At 50.4% G+C, this 19,393-nt stretch overlaps 1 protein-coding gene across 2 annotated transcripts; it reads right to left on the reverse strand.

Moving 5' to 3' along the window:
* Positions 1 to 17,693, reverse strand: SPATC1L (spermatogenesis and centriole associated 1 like). 2 transcript variants are annotated; one of them, NM_001038677.2, is made up of 4 exons: positions 15,444 to 15,693; positions 8,048 to 8,392; positions 1,105 to 1,256; positions 1 to 546 (listed from the first exon to the last, which is right to left on the reverse strand). In NM_001038677.2, exons 1-4 carry the CDS (start codon positions 15,643 to 15,645, stop codon positions 220 to 222), a joined length of 1,026 nt encoding a protein of 341 aa, NP_001033766.1. In that variant the 5' UTR covers positions 15,646 to 15,693; the 3' UTR covers positions 1 to 219. The 2 variants fall into 2 exon arrangements, with proteins under 2 accessions (NP_001033766.1, XP_024845277.1); XM_024989509.2 differs by having other exon boundaries at positions 2 to 546; positions 8,048 to 8,398; positions 15,444 to 17,693.
* Positions 17,694 to 19,393: the final 1,700 nt, after the last annotated feature.

Genomic DNA, 19,393 nt, shown 5'->3' on the forward strand with positions numbered 1-19,393 from the left:
GAACAGCAAACAGACGACTTTAATAGACTGGGGCTCACCGCGCAAGTGTGGGCGGCGGGGCGTGCGCCAGGGTGCGCGCCGGCCGGGGGGCGGGACAGCGCGGGCAGCGGCCCACCCGGCCCTGGCGCCCTCGGCGCGCCCTCCGGGGAGCGGACGAGGAGGAGCGTGGCGCCCGAAGTTGCAACACGCTTTTATTGCAGGGAGGCGCGGGGCGTGGGTTCACCAGGCGAAGAGCGGGCGGCTGTCCTCCTTGGAGAGCTCGCACAAGCAGTTGAGCAGCAGCAGCGAGTCGCCCAGAAACTTGGGGGGCACGACGTCGATGACCAGCTTCCGCAGGGCGGCCGGGCTGCTGTGCAGCGGGTTGGCACGCAGGTCCGGCCGCTGCTTCAGAATGCCGTAGGTGTTGATGAGGAACTCGCTGAACACAGGGTGCACGTCGCGGTTGTAGCCCAGCCTCTCCAGGCGCGCCGTCAGCGTCAGGTAGCGGTGCGTTAGCTCCCGCAGCTTCTTCTCGTCCACCGAGCCGTCCAGGGACTTGATGGACGTCTGCGGGCACAGGCACGAGTGGGCGGCGGGGCCAGGGACCCGCGGGGACAGGGAGGCGAGGACGGGAGGCCAGGCGCAGGCCCGAGGCGAGATCCTGGCGCCCTCCCAGCACAGCTGTGTCGGTGGGGACACTGAGGCCCAGAGGCAGGCCCCCACCAGGGGCTGGCTCCCAGTTTCCCTCCCACGCAGGGACCGACAGGAAAGAAGGGAGCTCCACCCCCGGTGCCAGGAAAAGGTGCCTTGCCAGCCGGGTGGAGCGTCACAGTGCTCCCTGCCCGAAGCCACTCTTGAGGCTGTCCCAGACTACGAAAGACAGGACAGAGCAAAGGGACTTGTGGGGCAGCTCATTGATTCCCCACTCAGACACCACTCAGCCTTGCCCAGGCCTACAGCTGTGTGGGCACTACAGCGGACTGGCAGCCAGGGGACCTTGGGGGAGCAGGGGGCAGGGAGCTGGGCAACAGCGGGCGTGGGGCAAGGATGGGACCCTGGGCTGGGGGGGTCCTAGGGCAGGTCAGGGACCCAGCCAGGGGAAGGCCCCCAGCCAGGGAGGCATACCTGTTTGATCTTCTCAGGGATGTTGGACACAGTGAAGCCGTAGAGCCGGGTCACCCCTGGGAAGACATAGGCCAGGATGCGCCGGTCCAATTGGAAGGCAATCTCCCCAACAATGCGACCATCCTTCTCCGTGCCAGTGAAGCTCTGGATCTCTGAGGGGCAGGGTTGGGCGGGGCTGGTGAGACAGGCAGCCAGTATCTGGGAGGGTAGGAGGGTCAAGGGGTTCAGAGGGTCCAGGGCTGCCCACATTCCTCCTGCCTGTGCTCCAGGGTCCATTTCAGGGAGAGGGCTGACCCAGATGTTGCCACTGTGGATCTGAGGTAAAGCCTGGGGACCCCAGCAAGGCCTTCCTGCAGGGGCCAGTGGTGACCAGAGGGGGCACCCTTCTCCCTGTTCTCTGCCGCTCCCTGGCAGCCCGATCCCAGGCCCTGCCCCAGTTCCCTCAGGTGGACGCTTCACAGCCCAGGGTTGGCTTCTGGTCCCCTTGTCACCAGCACCAGCTCAGCACCTGGTCTGGGGTGACGCCCCTCGGAGCTCTCAGCCCCATGACCAGGTGAACTCGGAATGGGCTAGGCATGTCCCCACCTGAGGGTAGGGTCCTGGTTAACTCAAGAAAACATATGTAGCCCGTGTGGGTCCAGCCTGCATAGCTACATGAAACAGTGAGATGCTCTGTCTCAGCAGCCTGTGTGTATTGCAGGCTGGTCTAATACTTATTTCATAATAAGACTTGAGGGTTGCTGGGTTCGCGGGAGATTCTAATTATTTCCCCAATATCACCCCAGCACATCAACCACCCTCCCCTCCAAAATCGCTTCCAAATTGCCCCTCCCCACGGCAGCCTCTGATGTCAGCACGTCTTCCACCCGACAGCCATGATCCCACCACTGCCCTTCAAAACTACTGTGCTCTCTGAAGATCACGCTGACGGCTGTTACCACCAGGTGCACCAGACTTTGAGGGAGCATGGTGTGAGGAAGGGCCCGTCTCACGGCGCCTGGCATGCCCCCACTGACCAGGATGCACTCTGCGGGGAGAGCAGGCACTTGCACAGGCCTCCACGCATCCCGAACTCTGCTCCTCCCTACAGGAGACACTTCATAACAGGCCCATTTCTAAAGCTTTTTCTAAAGCTCTGCAACTTTCTAACCCAACAGTGATCCAAACCCCTCCCAAGAGTGTTGGATGGTGAAGCCCCGCAGGGTCCATCCAGCAGGCAGGTAGTGCACAGACGGGCTGGGTGCTCTGCCATGGAGAGCTGGCCCCAGGTCCTGTTACCCACAGACAGCTGTGCCTACCAAGGGCTCAGGACCCCCACCGCATACAGAGGTTGGTCTGACTCCCCACCCTGCTGGAGGGCTCAGTGGCCCTGGGAGTCACTGGGCTGCTCCAAGACCTCCGCAAGGGCTTCTATGCAGCTGTGCGCACTGGACTGCAGGACCAACCCTGCCTGTGACCTTGGGCATCTGCTCTCCCTCCCTCAGCCCCAAGCTGGGACTGCCCACATAGCCACCCATCCCAGAACCCTGGCTAGCCACTCTGGGCAGGAACAGGATGGCAGTCAACACATGCTTATCAAGGCCAGGCATGGGTGGCTCCTCCTCCTCTGTGGGCACTGGGATAGGCGAGGGGGCACATGTCCTCCTGCTCCCTCGGCCGCGCCAATGCACGTGCTGAGCAGGGAATATGAGGTTGAACTTAGCACAGTCCAGGTCTGTCACAGCTGAGACTCTGTGGCCAAATCCAAGGTCATAAGGTTTATGTCTGTGTTTTCTTCTAATAGTTTTATGGTTTTAGCTCTTTTAGGTCTTTTAAAAATCTCTGATGCATTTTGAGTTAATTTTCATATGTGATATGAAGTCCAGCTTCAGCTGTTTGCATGTGGAGATCCACTTTCCTGGCACCATTTGTTGAAAAGACTCTTCTCTCTCCATTAAATTGTCTTGAGACCCTTGCCAGACATCAGACTTATAAATGCATGGGTTTATCTCTGACTCTTGATTCTATTCCATGGACTTGTATGCCTGTCCTTACACCAGTACCATGCTGCTGATTACTGTACCTTTAAATTTTGAAATTGGGAAGTGTGAGTCCTCCAATTTTATTCTCCTTTTTCAAGACTGTTTTGCTTATTCTGAGTCCCATGCATCTCCATACAAATGTGAGGATCAGTATGTCAACTTCTGCCAAGAAGTCAGGTAGGACTTTGATAGGGCTTGCATTGAAATTTGTAGATTGATTTGGGGAGGTTTGCCATCTTGATAATATTAGGTCTTTCAAGCCATGACCAGAAGACTTTTTACATTTATTTAGGTCTCTTTCATTTCTTTCAGTGTTTTGTAGTTTTCAGTGTTGTTGTTGTTTAGTCGCAGTTCTTTGTGACTCCATAGACCATAGCCCGCCAGGCTCCTCTGTCCATGGGACTTTCCAGGCGAGGATACTAGAGTCAGTTGCCATTTCCTTCTCCAGGGGGTCTTCCCGACCCAGGGATCAAACCCTTGTCTTTTACACTGGCAGATGGGTTCTTTACCACCAAACCACCTGGGAAGCCCTAGTGTTCAGTGCACTCCTGCCAAAATCACTTGGCAACACTGCAGAAGCGACCCAGGAATTCTAACTGACGACCAGATACACCACAGAGAAGCATGTTGGGGAAAATAGGGCCCATGGAGAAGCAGAAAACAGTCTCCCCCTTCTGTATTAATACAGTTATCTCATCAGGAGTTGGCCCCTCTCCCTGCCTCCCCTCCTCTAAAGTATAAATTAGGTGGAAGGAACGAGCAACCTCTAGATCTGAAAGGATCTAGAGAGCATTTCTAGTCCAACCTGGGCCCTTCAAGATCTGACCAAAAAGCTATTCCTCAAAGAAAAAAGTCAGTAAGATTGATAAACCCCTAGCCAGATTAATTACAGAAAAAGAGGAAGATAAAAATTACCACTATCAGAAACGAGAGTTGGTATCACCATAGATTTTACAGATAGAAGTAGAACCTATGTGTGTGTGTCTGTGTCTGTGTGTGTCTCTCTGTGTTTATTAAAAGGAATTGGCTCACGCAGTTATGAAAATTGACACTTCCCAAGATCTGCGATGGTGAGTCAGTAAGCTGGAGGCTCAGAAGAGCTGATGATGTAGTCCCGGTCTGCGTGCAAGGTCTGAGAAATAAGGGAACCCATGGGGTGGCTCCAGTTTAAAGGACTGGAGGCTTGAGACCCAAGAAGAGCTGAGATTCCAGTTGTAATCCAATGGCAGTCAGGCAGGAGGAATTTTCTCTTACTTGGGAGACAGTCAGCCTTTTTATCCCACTCAGACCTGCAACTGATTGTATGAGGCCTACCCACATTCAGGAGGCCAGTTTGCTTTATTCAGTCTATTGACTTAAATATTAAACTCATCTAAAAACATTCTCATAGACATACCCTGAATAATGTTTGACCAAATATCTGGGCACCTAATGGCCCAGTCAAGTTGACCATCATGGGATAAATATACAAAATCAATTGTGTTACTATATATTAGAAACAAATAATCAGAAATTCATATTGATAAAAAGTACTATTCATTAGAGCATCAAAAACATGAAATACTAAAGGGTAAATTCAACAAAAATGTGCAAGATCTGCACATGGAAGCTATAAAATATTACTGAAATGTATTTTTAAAGAACTAAAAAGACGGAGAGATATACAGGCATACCTTGGACATATTGCTGGTTTCAGTTCCAGACCACCACAATAAAGCAAATACCACATGAAAGCAAGTCGAGTAATAAAAAAAAAAAAAGGATAACAACAACAACGAAAAAAACAAACAGCAAGTCATGTGAATTGTTCAGTTTCTCAGTGCACATGAAAGTTAGGTTTACACTGCAGCGTACTCTATAATGTGCAAAGCATTATGTCCAAAAAATGTACATACCTTAATTTTTAAATACTTCATTGTTAAAAAATGTTAACCATCCTCTAAGCCTTCAGTGAGATATAACCTTTTTGCTGGTGGAGGGTCCTGCCTCAGTACTGACAGATTCTGACAGATCAGGCAGTGGTTACTGAAAGTTGGGGTTGGTGTGGCAATTTCTTTAAAAAGGTAACAATGATGTTTGCCATATTGATTGACTCTTCCTTTCAGGAATAATTTCTCTGTAGCACGAAATGCTATTTCAGAGCATTTTACCCACAATAGAACTTCTTTCAAAATTAAAGTTAACCCCTCTCAAACCCTGCCACTGTTTTCTCAACTAAGTTTGCATACTGTTCTAAATCTTTGTTGTCGTTTCAGCATCTTCACCAGGAGTAGATTCCACCTCAAGAAACCACTTTCTTAGCTCACCCATAGGAAGCAACTCCTCCTGTGTGAAGGCTTTATCTGCAACTGCAGCAGCGCAGTCACACCTCAGGCTCCTCTTCTAATTACAGTTCTCTTGCTGTTCCCACCACATCTGCAGCCACACCCTGCAGTGCGGTCTTGAATCCCTCCAAGTCATCCATGAGGGCTGGAATCAACTTCTTCCAGACTCCTGTTAATGTCCATATTCTGACCTCTTCCTGTGAATCATGAATGTTCTTAGTGGAGTCTAGAATGGTGAATCCTTTCCAGAAAGTTTCAGAGCCCTCAGTGGGACCACTATCTATGGCAGCTATGGCCTTATGAAGTATGTGCTGTGCTGTGGTCAGTGGCTCAGTCGTGTCCAACTCTTTGTGACCCCGTGGACTGTTGCCTGCCAGGCTCCTCTGTCCATGGAATTCTCCAGGCAAGAATACTGGAGTGGGTTGCCATGCCCCCTTCCAGGGCATCTTCCCAATCCAGGGATTGAAGCCAGGTATCCCATATTGCGGGCAGATTCTTTACCGTTTGAGCCACCAGGGAAGCCCCTATGAAGTATATTTCTTCAGTAATAAGACTTGAAAGTCAAATTTACTCCTTGATACATGGGCAGAAATGGATGTGCCTTAGCAGCATGTAAACAACTTTAATTTCCTAGTCCGTCTGCATCAGAGACCTTGGGTGACTAGGTGCGTCATCTATGAGCAGGAATATTTTGAAAGGTATCTTTTTCCTGAGCAGTACGTCTCAATAGTTGGCTTAAAATATTCAGTGAACCATTTTGCAAATAGATATCCATTTTGCAAAGCCTGTCATCCAGGCTTTGTTGTCCATTTACAGAGCACACGCAAAGTAGATGTAGCATAATTCTTTTAGATTTATGCTATGACTTATTGACTATGCCAAAGCCTTTGACTGTGTGGATCACAATAAACTGTGGAAAATTCTGAAAGAGATGGGAATACCAGACCACCTGACCTGCCTCTTGAGAAATCTGTATGCAGGTCAGGAAGCAACAGTTAGAACTGGACATGGAACAACAGATTGGTTCCAAATAGGAAAAGGAGTACGTCAAGGCTGTATATTGTCACCCTGCTTATTTAACTTATATGCAGAGTACATCATGAGAAATGTTGGGCTGGAAGAAGCACAAGCTGAAATCAAGATTGTCGGGAGAAATATCAGTAACCTCAGATATGCAGATGACACCACCCTTATGGCAGAAAGTGAAGAGGAACTAAAAAGCCTCTTGATGAAAATGAAAGAGGAGAGTGAAAAAGTTAGCTTAAAGCTCAACATTCAGAAAACTAAGATCATGGCATCTGGTCCCATCACTTCATGGCAAATAGATGGGGAAACAGTGGAAACATGTCAGACTTTATTTTCTTGGGTCCAAAATCACTGTAGATGGTGACTACGGCCATCGAATTAAAAGACGCTCACTCTTTGGAAGAAAAGCTATGACCAACCTAGACAGCATATTAAAAAGCAGAGACATTACTTTGCTGACAAAGATCTGTCTAGTCAAACCTATGATTTTTCCAGTAGTCATGTATAGATGTGAGGGCTGGACCATAAAGAAAACTGAGCATTGAAAAATTAATGCTTTTGAACTGTGGTATTGGAGAAGATTCTTGAGTGCCCCTTGGACTGCAAAGAGATCAAACCATTCAATCCTAAAGGAAATCAGTCCTGAATATTCATTGGAAGGAGTGGTGCTGAAGCTTCACTTGATGAGAAAGAACTCGGCCACTTGACAAGAAGAACTGACTGGTTGGAAAAGACCCTGATGCTGGGAAAGATTGAAGGCAGGAGGAGAAGGGGACAACAGAGGATGAGATGGTTGGATGGCATCACTGACTCAATTGACATGAGTTTGAGCAAGCTCCAGGAGTTGGTAATGGACAGGGAAGCCTGGCGTGCTGCAGTCCATGGGGTCCCAAAGAGTCGGACATGACTGAGCAACTGAGCTGAACTGAACCGAAGTCTGCATATAAGTTAAATTAGCAGGGTGACAATATACAGCCTGAACATAATCCTTTCCCAATTTTGAACCAGTCAGTTGTTCCACGTCCACCTCTTACTGTTGCTTCTTGTCCTGCATTCAGGTTTCTCAGGAGACAGGTAAGGTGGTCTGGTATTCCCATCTCCACAGTTTACTTTCCAGAATTTTCCACAGTTTATTGTGATCCACATAGTCAAAGGCTTTAGTGTAGTCAATGAAGCAGAATCACAGCCTTGTCATGGCAAAGAGGCCTGCATAACTCAATGAAGCTATGAGCTGTGCCTTGCAGGGCCACCCAAGATGGGTGGGTCATAGTGAAAAGTTCTGACAGAATGTAGTCCACTAGAGGAGGGAAGGACACCCCCTCCCCCTTCATGGATCGTATCTGCAAAACATGTACCAAAAAAGTCTGGTATCCAGAATACACAACTCAATCATAAGAACATAAGCTACTCACTTATTTAAACGGTCAAAAGATGTGTACAGACAGGGCCCCAGACCCGAGGAGCATGGGCACACTCTCCTCTTCCAGCTGCTGGCTAGATGCAGAAGCTGGGCCCTGACCACCCTCCCCAGCAGCCAACCCCCAACTCCCGCCTGCTCCTCACCCTCCTCACCGTTCAGGTAGTAGCTCCTCCTGGTTCGGTCCCCAGAGGGCAGGCTGCTCTCTGAGAAGCACACCTTTTTGGGCCGGCCCACGTCCCGGGTCTCCAGCAGGGTCTTCTCCACCAGCGGGTCCTGCAAGGGGCTCAGGAGTGGGGACAGCTTTCGATCGGAGCCTCGGGGGATACGCAGTTCTGGGGAGCTGAGGAAAGCCTTGAAGGGCACCTGGGAGGACGTCACACAGCCCGGGGAGGCGTCGTCCTCGCTGGAGAGGGGGGCGTGTGAGCACAGCAGGTCTTCCAGGGAGGACCCCTGCAGCTGGGAGGGTGCATCAGGGCCGCTGGTGAACCTTCCGAAGTCTGGGACTGGGGCAGGGAGGGAGGAACAAGCTGTGAGGCGAGGCTCCCGGAGCACCCACGTCTTGCAGAGACCCTGCCCCCAGCTCTGACACCTGCCCCCACTTCCCCTCTGGAGGAGGCAATGGATCCCAGGACACCAGCAGCCCCGGGTCCGGAGGCGCAGCACACGTGTGGCCTCCAGCACTCCCACTGTGTGTCCACACACTGTGACAGTGACTTATATGTGCATCTTAAATTCTATATGTGTGGTATCATCCAGCACCTTTTATTATGAAACTTCTTTTTTTGAGAGTTATCCATGATGAGTGTGTCATTGGGTAGCTCTGTGGTTCACTTAACCATTTCCTGGCACACATGCATACATGGGCACACATCTGCACATACACGCACAGACACACGTGGATTTTTTCATCCATCCCCACTGCTGCACATGGGACTGTTTACAGGATTCCTTGTAAAGCAGAGCGGTGATCGGTGTCCCTCATGTGTGTCCCCTGCCAGACACATGGTCCAGGAACTGTCAGGAAGTCACAGCAGTGAGGCAGCAAGGGCCCCCGGTGCTTCCTCTGGCTGAGTCCCAGGAGCCTGGTCCCCTTTGCTCAGGGCTCACATATTCCCAGGGGAGGTAGGCCATCCCAGCCATGGGCAGGGGCCGGGAAAACTCTACTCATGGGCTTGGGGAAGAGCCGTATCTGTGACCTAATTTTAAAGGGATTGTTGTGTGGTCAGGTGTGTTTGCACTTCACTTTTAGTTTCTATTTAGTGAATTGAAATTCCCTCCTGTTATTCCCCAGCCTTAATAAAGTTCTGTTAAACATAAAACAATTCTTTTAATCCTCAGTCAAAACTTTCAAGCCACATTATAATAAAACTATAAATGAATCAGAGTCAATAGAAAACCCCATATCCTCAAAATTAAAAGAATTCTCAGGACTTCCCCAGTGGTCCAGTGGTTAAGAACTCACTTTGCAATGCAAGGGCTGTGGGTTCAATCCCTAGTCAGAGAACTAAGATCCCACATACTGCAGAACAACTCAGTCCACTCCACAACTAGAAAGCCCAAGTACCACAGCTAAGACCAAAAAATATATACATATTAGAAAAAAAAAATTATATTTAGTAATGATCAAAGAGAAAATAAAAATAGGAAAAATGATTATTGAGAAATAATGAAAATCAGAACACTAGGTATATTGACATCAATACATTTAAAACTGTATCTAAAGTGAAATTGGAGAAGGCAATGGCACCCCACTCCAGTACTCTTGCCTGGAAAATCCCATGGACGGAGGAGCCTGGTGGGCTGCCATCCATGGGGTCGCTAAGAGTCGGACACGACTGAGCGACTTCACTTTCACTTTTCACTTTTCACTTTCCTGCGTTGGAGAAGGAAAGGGCAACCCACTCCAGTGTTCTTCCCTAGAGAATCCCAGGGACGGGGGAGTGTGGTGGGCTGCCGTCTATGGGGTCGCACAGAGTCGGACACGACTGAAGCAACTTAGCAGCAGCAGCAAAGTGAAATTAGCAACTTAAATTCTTTAATGACTTCTAAAACATCATCAAAAAATTACACATTCATATAGGAATGAACTCTTGAAGAAAGCAAAAGTTAGAGAATAATAAAAATAGCAGCAGAAATAAACTTGAAATAGTTCTACGAAAAGTCCAGTAAGATACTGAAACTGTGGAAAGCTACTTTAGAGAAACAGAAAACAAAAGAATAAAATTGAAAATTAGAAAAGCCAGATAAGAATGACCAGGAAGACAATGTTTAAATTATAAAAGATTATATCCAACTGAATATTACTTGAAAACTTTAATAAAGGAGCTATCACTTGGGAAGCTATTTTCAATGACTCAATAAGAAGTAGAAAACCTGCACAGATTAATAAGCAAAAAAGAAAAACCTTGAAGTTATAGAATTATGAGCAAAGGGCTGAAGGCCTGAGTGGTTGGTGGATGAGTTCTTTCAAGTCCCCAAACAATTCACAACCCCTGCATTATATGAATGAGGCTGGAACACTGAAAAAATTAAATGATGCTTGATTATCAAGCTTATAAATTGTCACAAGTCTGATATCAAATCCCTGAAAAGACAACCCACAGAAAGAAAACCGCAGCCCAGATTCACATAGGAATCAGAGAAAACAGAGTCCAGAGATCCTGAGCAAAGCCCCAGCCAAACAGATGCCGCAGCAAACAGCTCAGGCCCAGAACCGGGAGTCTCTCAACGACACAGCGGAACAAGACCCCACAGGCCAGTGGGGGCGCAGCCGAGGGCACTTTGGCCAGTACAGAAGTGAGGTCATAAAATCTTAACAAAATGAGCCTTTCTTCAATTTTGTTGTTGTTGTTCTTTAAAAATAAGGACTAGAAGGCTTTTCCCCAGCACCCAGCCTACACCCCCCAACCCCCAGTACCTGGACAGACAGAGCTGTCCACTGCCGACCAACCGCCAGAGGATGAGGGCGGAGCCTGTCGAGGCCAAAGTCCTGGGATTCGTGAGGAAGAAAGACAGAAACGAGCGTATGAGCTGCCATTGTTGTTCAGTTGCTAAGACGTGTCCAACTCTTTGCGACCCCATTGCCTGTAGCCCGCCAGGCTCCTCTGTCCGTGGGAATTCTCCAGGCAAGAATATTGGAGTGGGTTGCCATTCTTTTTCCAGGGGATCTTCCTGAACCAGGGCTTGAGCCCTTGTCTCCTGCTTGGCAGGTGGATTCTTTACCACTGAGCCACCAGGGAAGCCCATCTGAGCTGCCAACCCCATTTAAAAGTCTGTAACAGCAGCTATAGAACTCAGAAAACATGGGAGAAAGAACTGGAAAACTTAGCAGAACAAAACAGCTCAGGGAGGGGACTGGATAGTGAATTCTCTGGTGGTCTAGTGGTTAGGGCTCCACACTCTCAAGGCCCAGGGCCTGGGTTTAACCCCTGATCGGGGAACTAAGAACCAGCATGCCTGGTGGCCAAAAGTAAAAATAAAAATATAAAGTAAGCAAAATATCATAAGGGGCCTGGATATAGGCTAAATATTTACAAATCAACAGATTTCCAAAACACAGCAACAGGGATAACTGAAAACACAGTGGAAAAAGAAATCTCATCCATGACTGCAATAAGTAACATAAAGTGCCCCAGGAATAAACCATTAATGTGAAAGATTTATGTGAGAAATGGCTAAAGAGACTTGAAGAAACAGAGTCAGAGCAGCTTAATAGAGCTGCAGGGGACGATCTCACCCTCTGGGCAAATGTAAGAAAAGGAGAAAGTAATTACCCTGCCTTCCAAGCCAGTGATTCTACCTGTAGGGAAACATACCCTAAGGAAATAACTCTGAATAGAAAATGCTTTTCCTGTGGTATTTACTTCAGGGTTGGAGAAGGAAATGACAACCCACTCCAGTATTCTTGCCTGGAGAATTCCATGGACAGAGGAGCCTTACGGGTTATGGTCCATGGGATCACAAGAGTCAGACGCGACTGAGCAACTAACACTTACTTCAGGGTAAGAGAAAAGAACTGTCATTTCAAACATAAGGAGAGTTCATTAAATTCTGGTTCATCTGATTCTGGAATATGACATAGCTATTTAGAATGTATTTATGACAATACAGAAGCAGCTGTCTTGTGATGGTAAAGGGAAGAGGCAGAGAGAACACTCAGAAACTACTTAAAATCACTGGACACTCCACGCAGGACAAGGAGTCCAGGCAACCGTGGAGGCTCTGAGATGCCAGGGGCTCAGGCACCAGGGTGATCTGGAGGAAACTGGCCTGGGAGGGGAGGGCCCGGGATGGCCAAGGCCCCCACCCCACCCTGTCCCTCAGAACATGTGCACCATGTGCAAAGTGGCCCCAGAAGGTGGCACCAGCTGTGGGAAAGGTGCAGGTGGAGAGGCCTCAGGCCTTTGGAGAGGGTCCCAGTGTCCATGTCAACACTTGAGCTGCATGTGGCCTTTGACCCAAGGATTCCTGGACAGCCCCCTGTCAGCAGGCCACAGGGGTACCTGTGAAGCCCCGTGGCTGCTGGGAGATGGAGGAGCACTCCTGTCATGGGGACCAGACTTAAGGGCTGGTGGTGAACCCACAAGGAACAGTGAGCGAGCCCTCCAGGAGATGGCCAATGGTCAAGGACAGAAGATGGATGGCTGGGGAGTCAGTGTAGAATGGCTCTACCCTGTCCACATAAACTGAGGATCCTGGGATACACATGCAAACAGCCACCAAAACTTCAGAGAGAAGCCAGAGTCGATGTGGACGGCGGCTGCCGCTGGGAGTGAGGCCAGGAGCCTGCAGTAGTCACGCTCACCCCAAGTGATCTTGCTTAGTGAGAACGACAGATTTTTAAAGCACATCCTGTGCAACTTCCCTGGTGGCTTGGTGGTAAAGAATCTGAGTGCTGATGCAGGGACACGAGTTCCATCCCTGGTCCAGAGGGATCCCATGCCGCGGAGCAACTAAGCCCGTGCACTGCAACTACTGACGCCTGTGCTCCAGAGCCCAAGAGGCACTGAGCCCGTGCACCTAGAGCCTGTGCCCACAACAACAGAAGCCACTGCAGTGAGAGGCCTGCAGCCAAAATTAATAAACAGATAAACCACATCCAGTTTCTAAAGCAAACACTGAGCCATTGCTGTGTGCAATTCCCGTCCGTCTGAAACCTTGAGCTCCGCTGGAGAACTCCTGCCAGTTCTCCAAGTCCAGCCCCGAGGCCACGGTTGCACTCTGGGGACGGAGGTGGCTGTGAAGATAATGGGGGCCCATCAGCCCACAACCTGCAACAGGGGCTCCAAGGCCTTTCTTTGGAGGCTCGAGGCCTCGGGCGGGCCAGGAGCTGGGGCTCCTCCTAAGACTCGCATCCAGGAGAATCTGGACTTGCCCATGGGTGGGATGCTGGCCATGCCCCAGAGACGGCCTGACTTGTACCCTGACGGGGAACAGTGCAGCCTGAGCAAGGGCCTGCACCTCACCCAATGCCCTCCTTCCAGCCTGGCCAGTCCACCGATCACACAGACGGATGAAGGTTTAGTTCAGTTGCTCAGTCGTGTCCAATTCCTTGTGACCCCATGGACTGCAGCATGGCAGGCCTCCCTGTCCTTCACCAACTCCCAGAGTTTACTCAACCTCATGTCCATCAAGTCAGTGATGCCATCCAACCATCTTATCCTCTGTTGTCCCCTTCTCCTCCTGCCCTCAATCTTTCCCAGCATCAGGGTCTTTTCAAATGAGTCAGCTCTTCGCATCATGTGGACAAAGTATCAGAGTTTCAGCTTCAACATCAGTCTTTTCAATGAACACCCAAGGCTGATTTCCTTTAGGAGGGACTGGTTGGATCTCCTTGCAGTCCAAGGGACTCTCAAGAGTCTTCTCCAACACCACAGTTCAAAAGCATCAATTCTTTGGGGCTCAGCTTTTTTTATAGTCCAACTCTCACATCCATACATGACCACTGGAAAAACTTTGACTAGATGTTTTTTTTGACTAGATGGACCTTTGTTGGCAAAGTAATGTCTCTGCTTTTGAATATGCTGTCTAGGTTGGTCATAACTTTCCTTCCAAGGAGCAAGCATCTTTTAATTTCGTGGCTACAGTCACCATCTGCAGTGATTTTGGAGCCCCCCAAAATAAAGTCTGTCATTGTCTCCACTGTTTCCCCATCTATTTGCCATGAAGTGATGGGACCGGATGCCATGATCTTAGTTTTCTGAATGTTGAGCTTTAAGCCAACTTTTTCACTCTCCATTTTCACTTTCATCAAGAGGCTCTTTAGTTCTTCTTCACTTTCTGCCATAAGGGTGGTGTCATCTGCAAATCTGAGGTTATTGATATTTCTCTCAGAAATCTTGATTCCAGCTTGTGCTTCAGCAAAGCTCAATTCTTAGGACAAAGGACCACAGAGCAGGCCGAGGCACGTGATTGTTGGCAATGGTCACAGCGCAGACAAGGCCTTGGGGACAAGTGCCTCAGGCAGCCACTGCCAGGCAGGCATTCCTCGAAGGCTGAGGAGGTGGCATGGACCCTCTGCAAGCTGTCATGTCAGGGACACAGCACCAAGAGACAGGCCCCCCTCTATCCCTGGTCACCTGGGGACATTGTGTGTCTTGGTCACAGGCAGAGCTGAGGACAGGGCCCCAGGCTCCTCTAGCTGCCCCCTCCTCTACCTGCCATCCCCCCACATAAGGACCCTGCTTGTCTGAGCTCCCTCCTCAAGGCCCACCCCGAGGCTGAAGGTGTGGAGATGCCATGAGGGACCCTCGCACCCCAGGACATGCTCGCTCACAGGGTCTGCTTGCTCAGCGCAGGAGGTGACCACATCTAGAGCGGGTCCCAGAGCAGCCGAGCATCCCCCTGGGAACCAGCAGCAGCTCTGAAATAAGCTTCAACAGAGGAAAACAACTCACTCCAGGCGAACAACTTATCCTGAGAAGACAGCTGGTCTGCGGGGGTGGGCATTGCCAGGGTGGGAATGGCCATTGCCAGGGTAGGCATGGCCATTGCCAGGGCAACGGCTGGGGTATGAACTCCACCTGCTCTGCTGGGCAGTGAGTGATCATCACCTCCGGGAACACGGAGCTCACCTGGTCACAGGACCCATGATCCACATCCCAGCCACTCAGACCAAGGTCACGGTGCCAACCACACCCTAAGTCGCACTTCCCACATACAAAAACTTTCAAGCAGAGCCAGCTACCTTCATAGAAAGTGTGTCAGCCTCTGAAGGGGCTCCCACGGGGTGAGCTGGATGACCATGCCGTGCTTGCTTCCTGTCTGTGACCCACAGGTCTCTCTCCTAGGCAGGGTCCTTGCCTCTCTGGGTGCAGCTGTCAGGCAGTACGATGGGCACAGCTGCCCTGGCCAAGGGCTGAGTATGCCCAGCTGGCCAGCCCCCAGCAGAGCAGGGTCACACACAGCCTGGCCCCGCCGTCCCCTGGGCTGGCCTCAGTGGACCTGCTTTAAGCCTCTGTGGCAGCACCTCGGTGGCCACCATGGACGGAGCCCCACTAGCCCAAGCGGGTCACCCGCCTGCCCACCCACCTCCCAGAGCCGGCTCACCTGTGCTCCCCGGGGAGCAGGCCTCGGGGTAGGCGGGTGCCTTGGGGAAGAGGAAGTCACGGCCCCCGCGCCCACAGCTCTCCTGGCAGCTCTCGCTCAGCAGCCGCTTCAGCATCTGGTTCTCCTTCATGAGACGCACCTGCTTCTTGAGGTCGGCGTTCTCGCTCATGAGCCTGTTCATCAGCTCGCTGCCCTCAGCCATGGCCAGTTCTCTGTCACGTGTGGGCCCGCGGCCCCATGGAGATGGAAAATCAGAGCCCACAGGTGCTCCAGAAACGCCAAGAGCCCTGAGTTCCACCGGCCTTCCACAGCCTTGTGATGTCGCCCTTAAAGCAGCAGCACCTCAGCCACGGTAAGCAGAGGGGCGGGGACAGGAGGTGGGGATGGGGCACCTCAGGGGTGGGGTCCCCAGCAAGGGAACAGCACAGGCCGAGGCCGGAATGTTCCAGGAACAGCCAGAAATCTGGCCCGCAGGAGTATCCACAGGCCTGGGGGAGGGGAGCTCTGCCTTCATTGAGTGACTCAAGGACCCCCTCCGCTGCCACCCACCCTCAACTGCAGGCCACCTGCAGGGTCCTGGAGGCATGCAGGCCGGCCCGGAGCTGGGGCTGTCTGACCTGCAGACGTGGATGACATACCCCCAGGATGCATGCCTGAGGAAGAGCAGGCCGTGGGCACAAGGGAGACAGGCCGGGGAGTGCCCCTCAACGGCCCCCACAGCCCATGGAACTCTGGTGGGCTCTCAGGGGCTGGCAGTTGGAGGCCACCTGCTGACTGCACTCTGCTGGTGCTCAGGGTCCTGGCAGCACGTCCGCATCCCCACACTAAATGCCAGCACTGAGCATCTGGGACACTGACTATCGGACCTGAGGACCCCCAGCCAGGGCACAGGGCCGTCTGGACAACCCCACGCAGAGTCCTGCCCAGGTTCCAGTCCTCAAGCAGTGTGACCTCCGTGAGCCCCGCCCCCCAACTATCTACCTGGGAGGCACACCAAGTCAGCAGTTTCCTGGCCCCACGGGCAGCAGAGAGGTCTGCTCCTCCTGAGGACATGAGCCCCAACAGGAACATCGAGTCCTCTCTCCCCTCCTGCTGTCGTCTAGGGCTCCCCCTGGCAGCAAGGGCTGGGGTGGGGTGGGAGGAGCCCCCAGCAGAACATAGCTTCGACTCCCCCCAGACTAGTAACTTAGTACAAAGTTACCGCAGGAAGACAGAGCCTAATGAGACTAAATCCCAACCGTCCCTCTTATCCTGAGACAGAGCAGATGGGACAGTGGAAACACGGACGGCGCCCATTAAGGAAGGCTGGAGGCAGTGCCCTACCAGATTCGAGAATCAGGCAGGGGGGAATGAGTAGCTCCCCTCTGCTGGCCCCTCCCCTCACATTTAAAATGCCATTTTCTTTCCCACCCCAAGAAAACCCTCTCAGCCATGGACCTGGGGACATCCTGCCAGTTTCCTGGTCATGATGCAATTCCCTTCTAACACATCACATTCAGCTTGCTAATATTTTAAGTATTTTCTATATTTCATGAGGGAAATTGATCTGTATCTCCTTTTTTTGTAATGTCCTGTTTACTATCAAGGTCATATTGATCTTATACAATGAGTTGCAAAGGGTTCCCTCCTCTCTTTTCTGTGTGCTGTGTTAGATTGCTATTTCTCTCTTAAATGTTTGATAAATTCACCAGCAAGGCCATGAGAGCCTAGAGTTTTCTTCCGGGAAAGTTTCTGATGTAATTTTTTAAGTATCAATAAAGTCACTTAACGTTTCCACTTCTTCTCATTCCCATCTAGACAACAGTTGTGGCTTCTGAGGAATTTGTCCACAGCATCTACACTGTGGAATACAGGCATCACACAGTTCATATTTCCTTGCTACCCTCTCTGAAGCCTCACACCTCTGAGCACAAATAGGTACAGCCAAGGCAGAAAAGCCAAATGTAAAAGTGCAGCAACAGTGCCCGTGGGTTTTGCAGGAGCATGTACAGGAAGCAGAGTGTGGGACCGACGTGAGCCAGGGAGAAGGGTGCAGGCTTACTTCCGCAGGATCTGTACTGATGTACCATTTGCAGTCTCAATACAAGTTCTTAACTTGGTCAGGCTAGAGGCCCATTAACTTTTCTCAAAGCATCACCTTTTGGTTTCATTGATCTTCTTGTATGTTTTCTGCAGCATCTGACATCTACTCTTCTGTCCAGTATTCCCTTCCTTCTACTTACTTTAGTTTTAAGATTCTTAAGATGGAAACCTTGGAGAAGGCAATGGCATCCCACTCCAGTACTCTTGCCTGGAAAATCCCATGGACGGAGGAGCCTGGTGGGCTGCCATCCATGGGGTCGCTAAGAGTCGGACACGACTGAGCGACTTCACTTTCACTTTTCACTTTCATGCACTGGAGAAGGAAATGGCAACCCACTCCAGTGTTCTTGCCTGGAGAATCCCAGGGATGGGGGAGCCTGCTGGGCTGCCGTCTATGGGGTCGCACAGAGTCGGACACAACTGAAGCGACTTAGCAGCAGCAGCAGCTGCAAGATGGAAACCTAATTTTCAGCACTAAACATGTAAGCCTGTAAATATTTCTCTAAACACTGCATTAGTGAAAACCCACTAATTTTGATGTTATGTTTTTATTTTTGTTTGGTTTGAAATATTTTCTAATTCCCCTTGTGCTTTTAATTATCAGTTCAGTTCAGTTCAGTTGCTCAGTCGTGTCCGACTCTTTGCGACCCCATGAATCGCAGCATGCCAGGCCTCCCTGTCCATCACCAACTTCCGGAGTTCACTCAGACTCATGTCCATCGAGTCAGTGATGCCATCCAACCATCTCATCCTCCGTCGTCCCCTTCTCCTCCTGCCCCCAATCCCTCCCAGCATCAGAGTCTTTTCCAATGAGTCAACTCTTCGCATGAGGTGGCCAAAGTACTGGAGTTTCAGCTTTAGCATCATTTCTTCCAAAGAAATCCCAGGGCTGATCTCCTTCAGAATGGACTGGTTGGATCTCCTTGCAGTCCAAGGGACTCTCAAGAGTCTTCTCCAGCACCACAGTTCAAAAGCATCAATTCTTTGGCGCTCAGCCTTCTTCACAGTCCAACTCTCACATCCATACGTGACCACTGGAAAAACCATAGCCTTGACTAGACGGACCTTTGTTGGCAAAGTAATGTCTCTGCTTTTGAATATGCTATCTAGGTTGGTCATAACTTTCCTTCCAAGGAGTAAGCGTCTTTTAATTTCATGGCTACAGTCACCATCTGCAGTGATTTTGGAGCCCAAAAAAATAAAGTCTGACACTGTTTCCACTGTTTCCCCATCTATGTCCCATGAAGTGGTGGGACCGGATGCCATGATCTTTGTTTTCTGAATGTTGAGCTTTAAGCCAACTTTTTCACTCTCCACTTTCATCAAGAGGCTTTTTAGTTCCTCCTCACTTTCTGCCATAAGGGTGGTGTCATCTGCATATCTGAGGTTATTGATATTTCTCCCGGCAATCTTGATTCCAGCTTGTGCTTCTTCCAGCTCAGCGTTTCTCATGATGTACTCTGCATATAAGTTAAATAAGCAGGGTGACGATACACAGCCTTGACGTACTCCTTTTCCTATTTGGAATCAGTCTGTTGTTCCATGTCCAGTTCTAACTGCTGCTTCCTGACCTGCATACAAATTTCTCAAGAGGCAGATCAGGTGGTCTGGTATTCCCATCTCTTTCAGAATTTTCCACAGTTTATTTATAGATGATTTTTTTTTATGTCTTTATTTTTGGCTGTGCTGGGTCTTTGATGCTACACAAGAGCTCTCTAGTTGGGGGCTACTCTGTTCATTGCAGTGTGTGGGCTTCTCACTGAGGTGGCTTCTCTTGATGTAGAGCACCAGCTCTAGGCGCACAGGCTTCAGAAGCTGTGGCACTCAAGCTTAGTTGCCCAGTGGCATGTGGGATCTTCCCAGACCAG

The sequence above is a fragment of the Bos taurus genome, chromosome 1, assembly GCF_002263795.3.
Source record: "Bos taurus isolate L1 Dominette 01449 registration number 42190680 breed Hereford chromosome 1, ARS-UCD2.0, whole genome shotgun sequence".
In the NCBI taxonomy this organism is placed as follows: Eukaryota; Metazoa; Chordata; class Mammalia; order Artiodactyla; family Bovidae; genus Bos; species Bos taurus.

Excerpts from the sequence above, each read along its gene's own strand:
- SPATC1L (XM_024989509.2), bottom strand. The coding sequence starts at position 15,645 with ATGGCTGAGGGCAGCGAGCTGATGAACAGGCTCATGAGCGAGAACGCC. Across the intron at positions 8,399-15,443 it reads CTGCTCCCCGGGGAGCACAG|TCCCAGACTTCGGAAGGTTC; the intron begins GTGAGCCGGCTC and ends TCCCTGCCCCAG. Across the intron at positions 1,257-8,047 it reads GAGGAGCTACTACCTGAACG|AGATCCAGAGCTTCACTGGC; the intron begins GTGAGGAGGGTG and ends CCTGCCCCTCAG.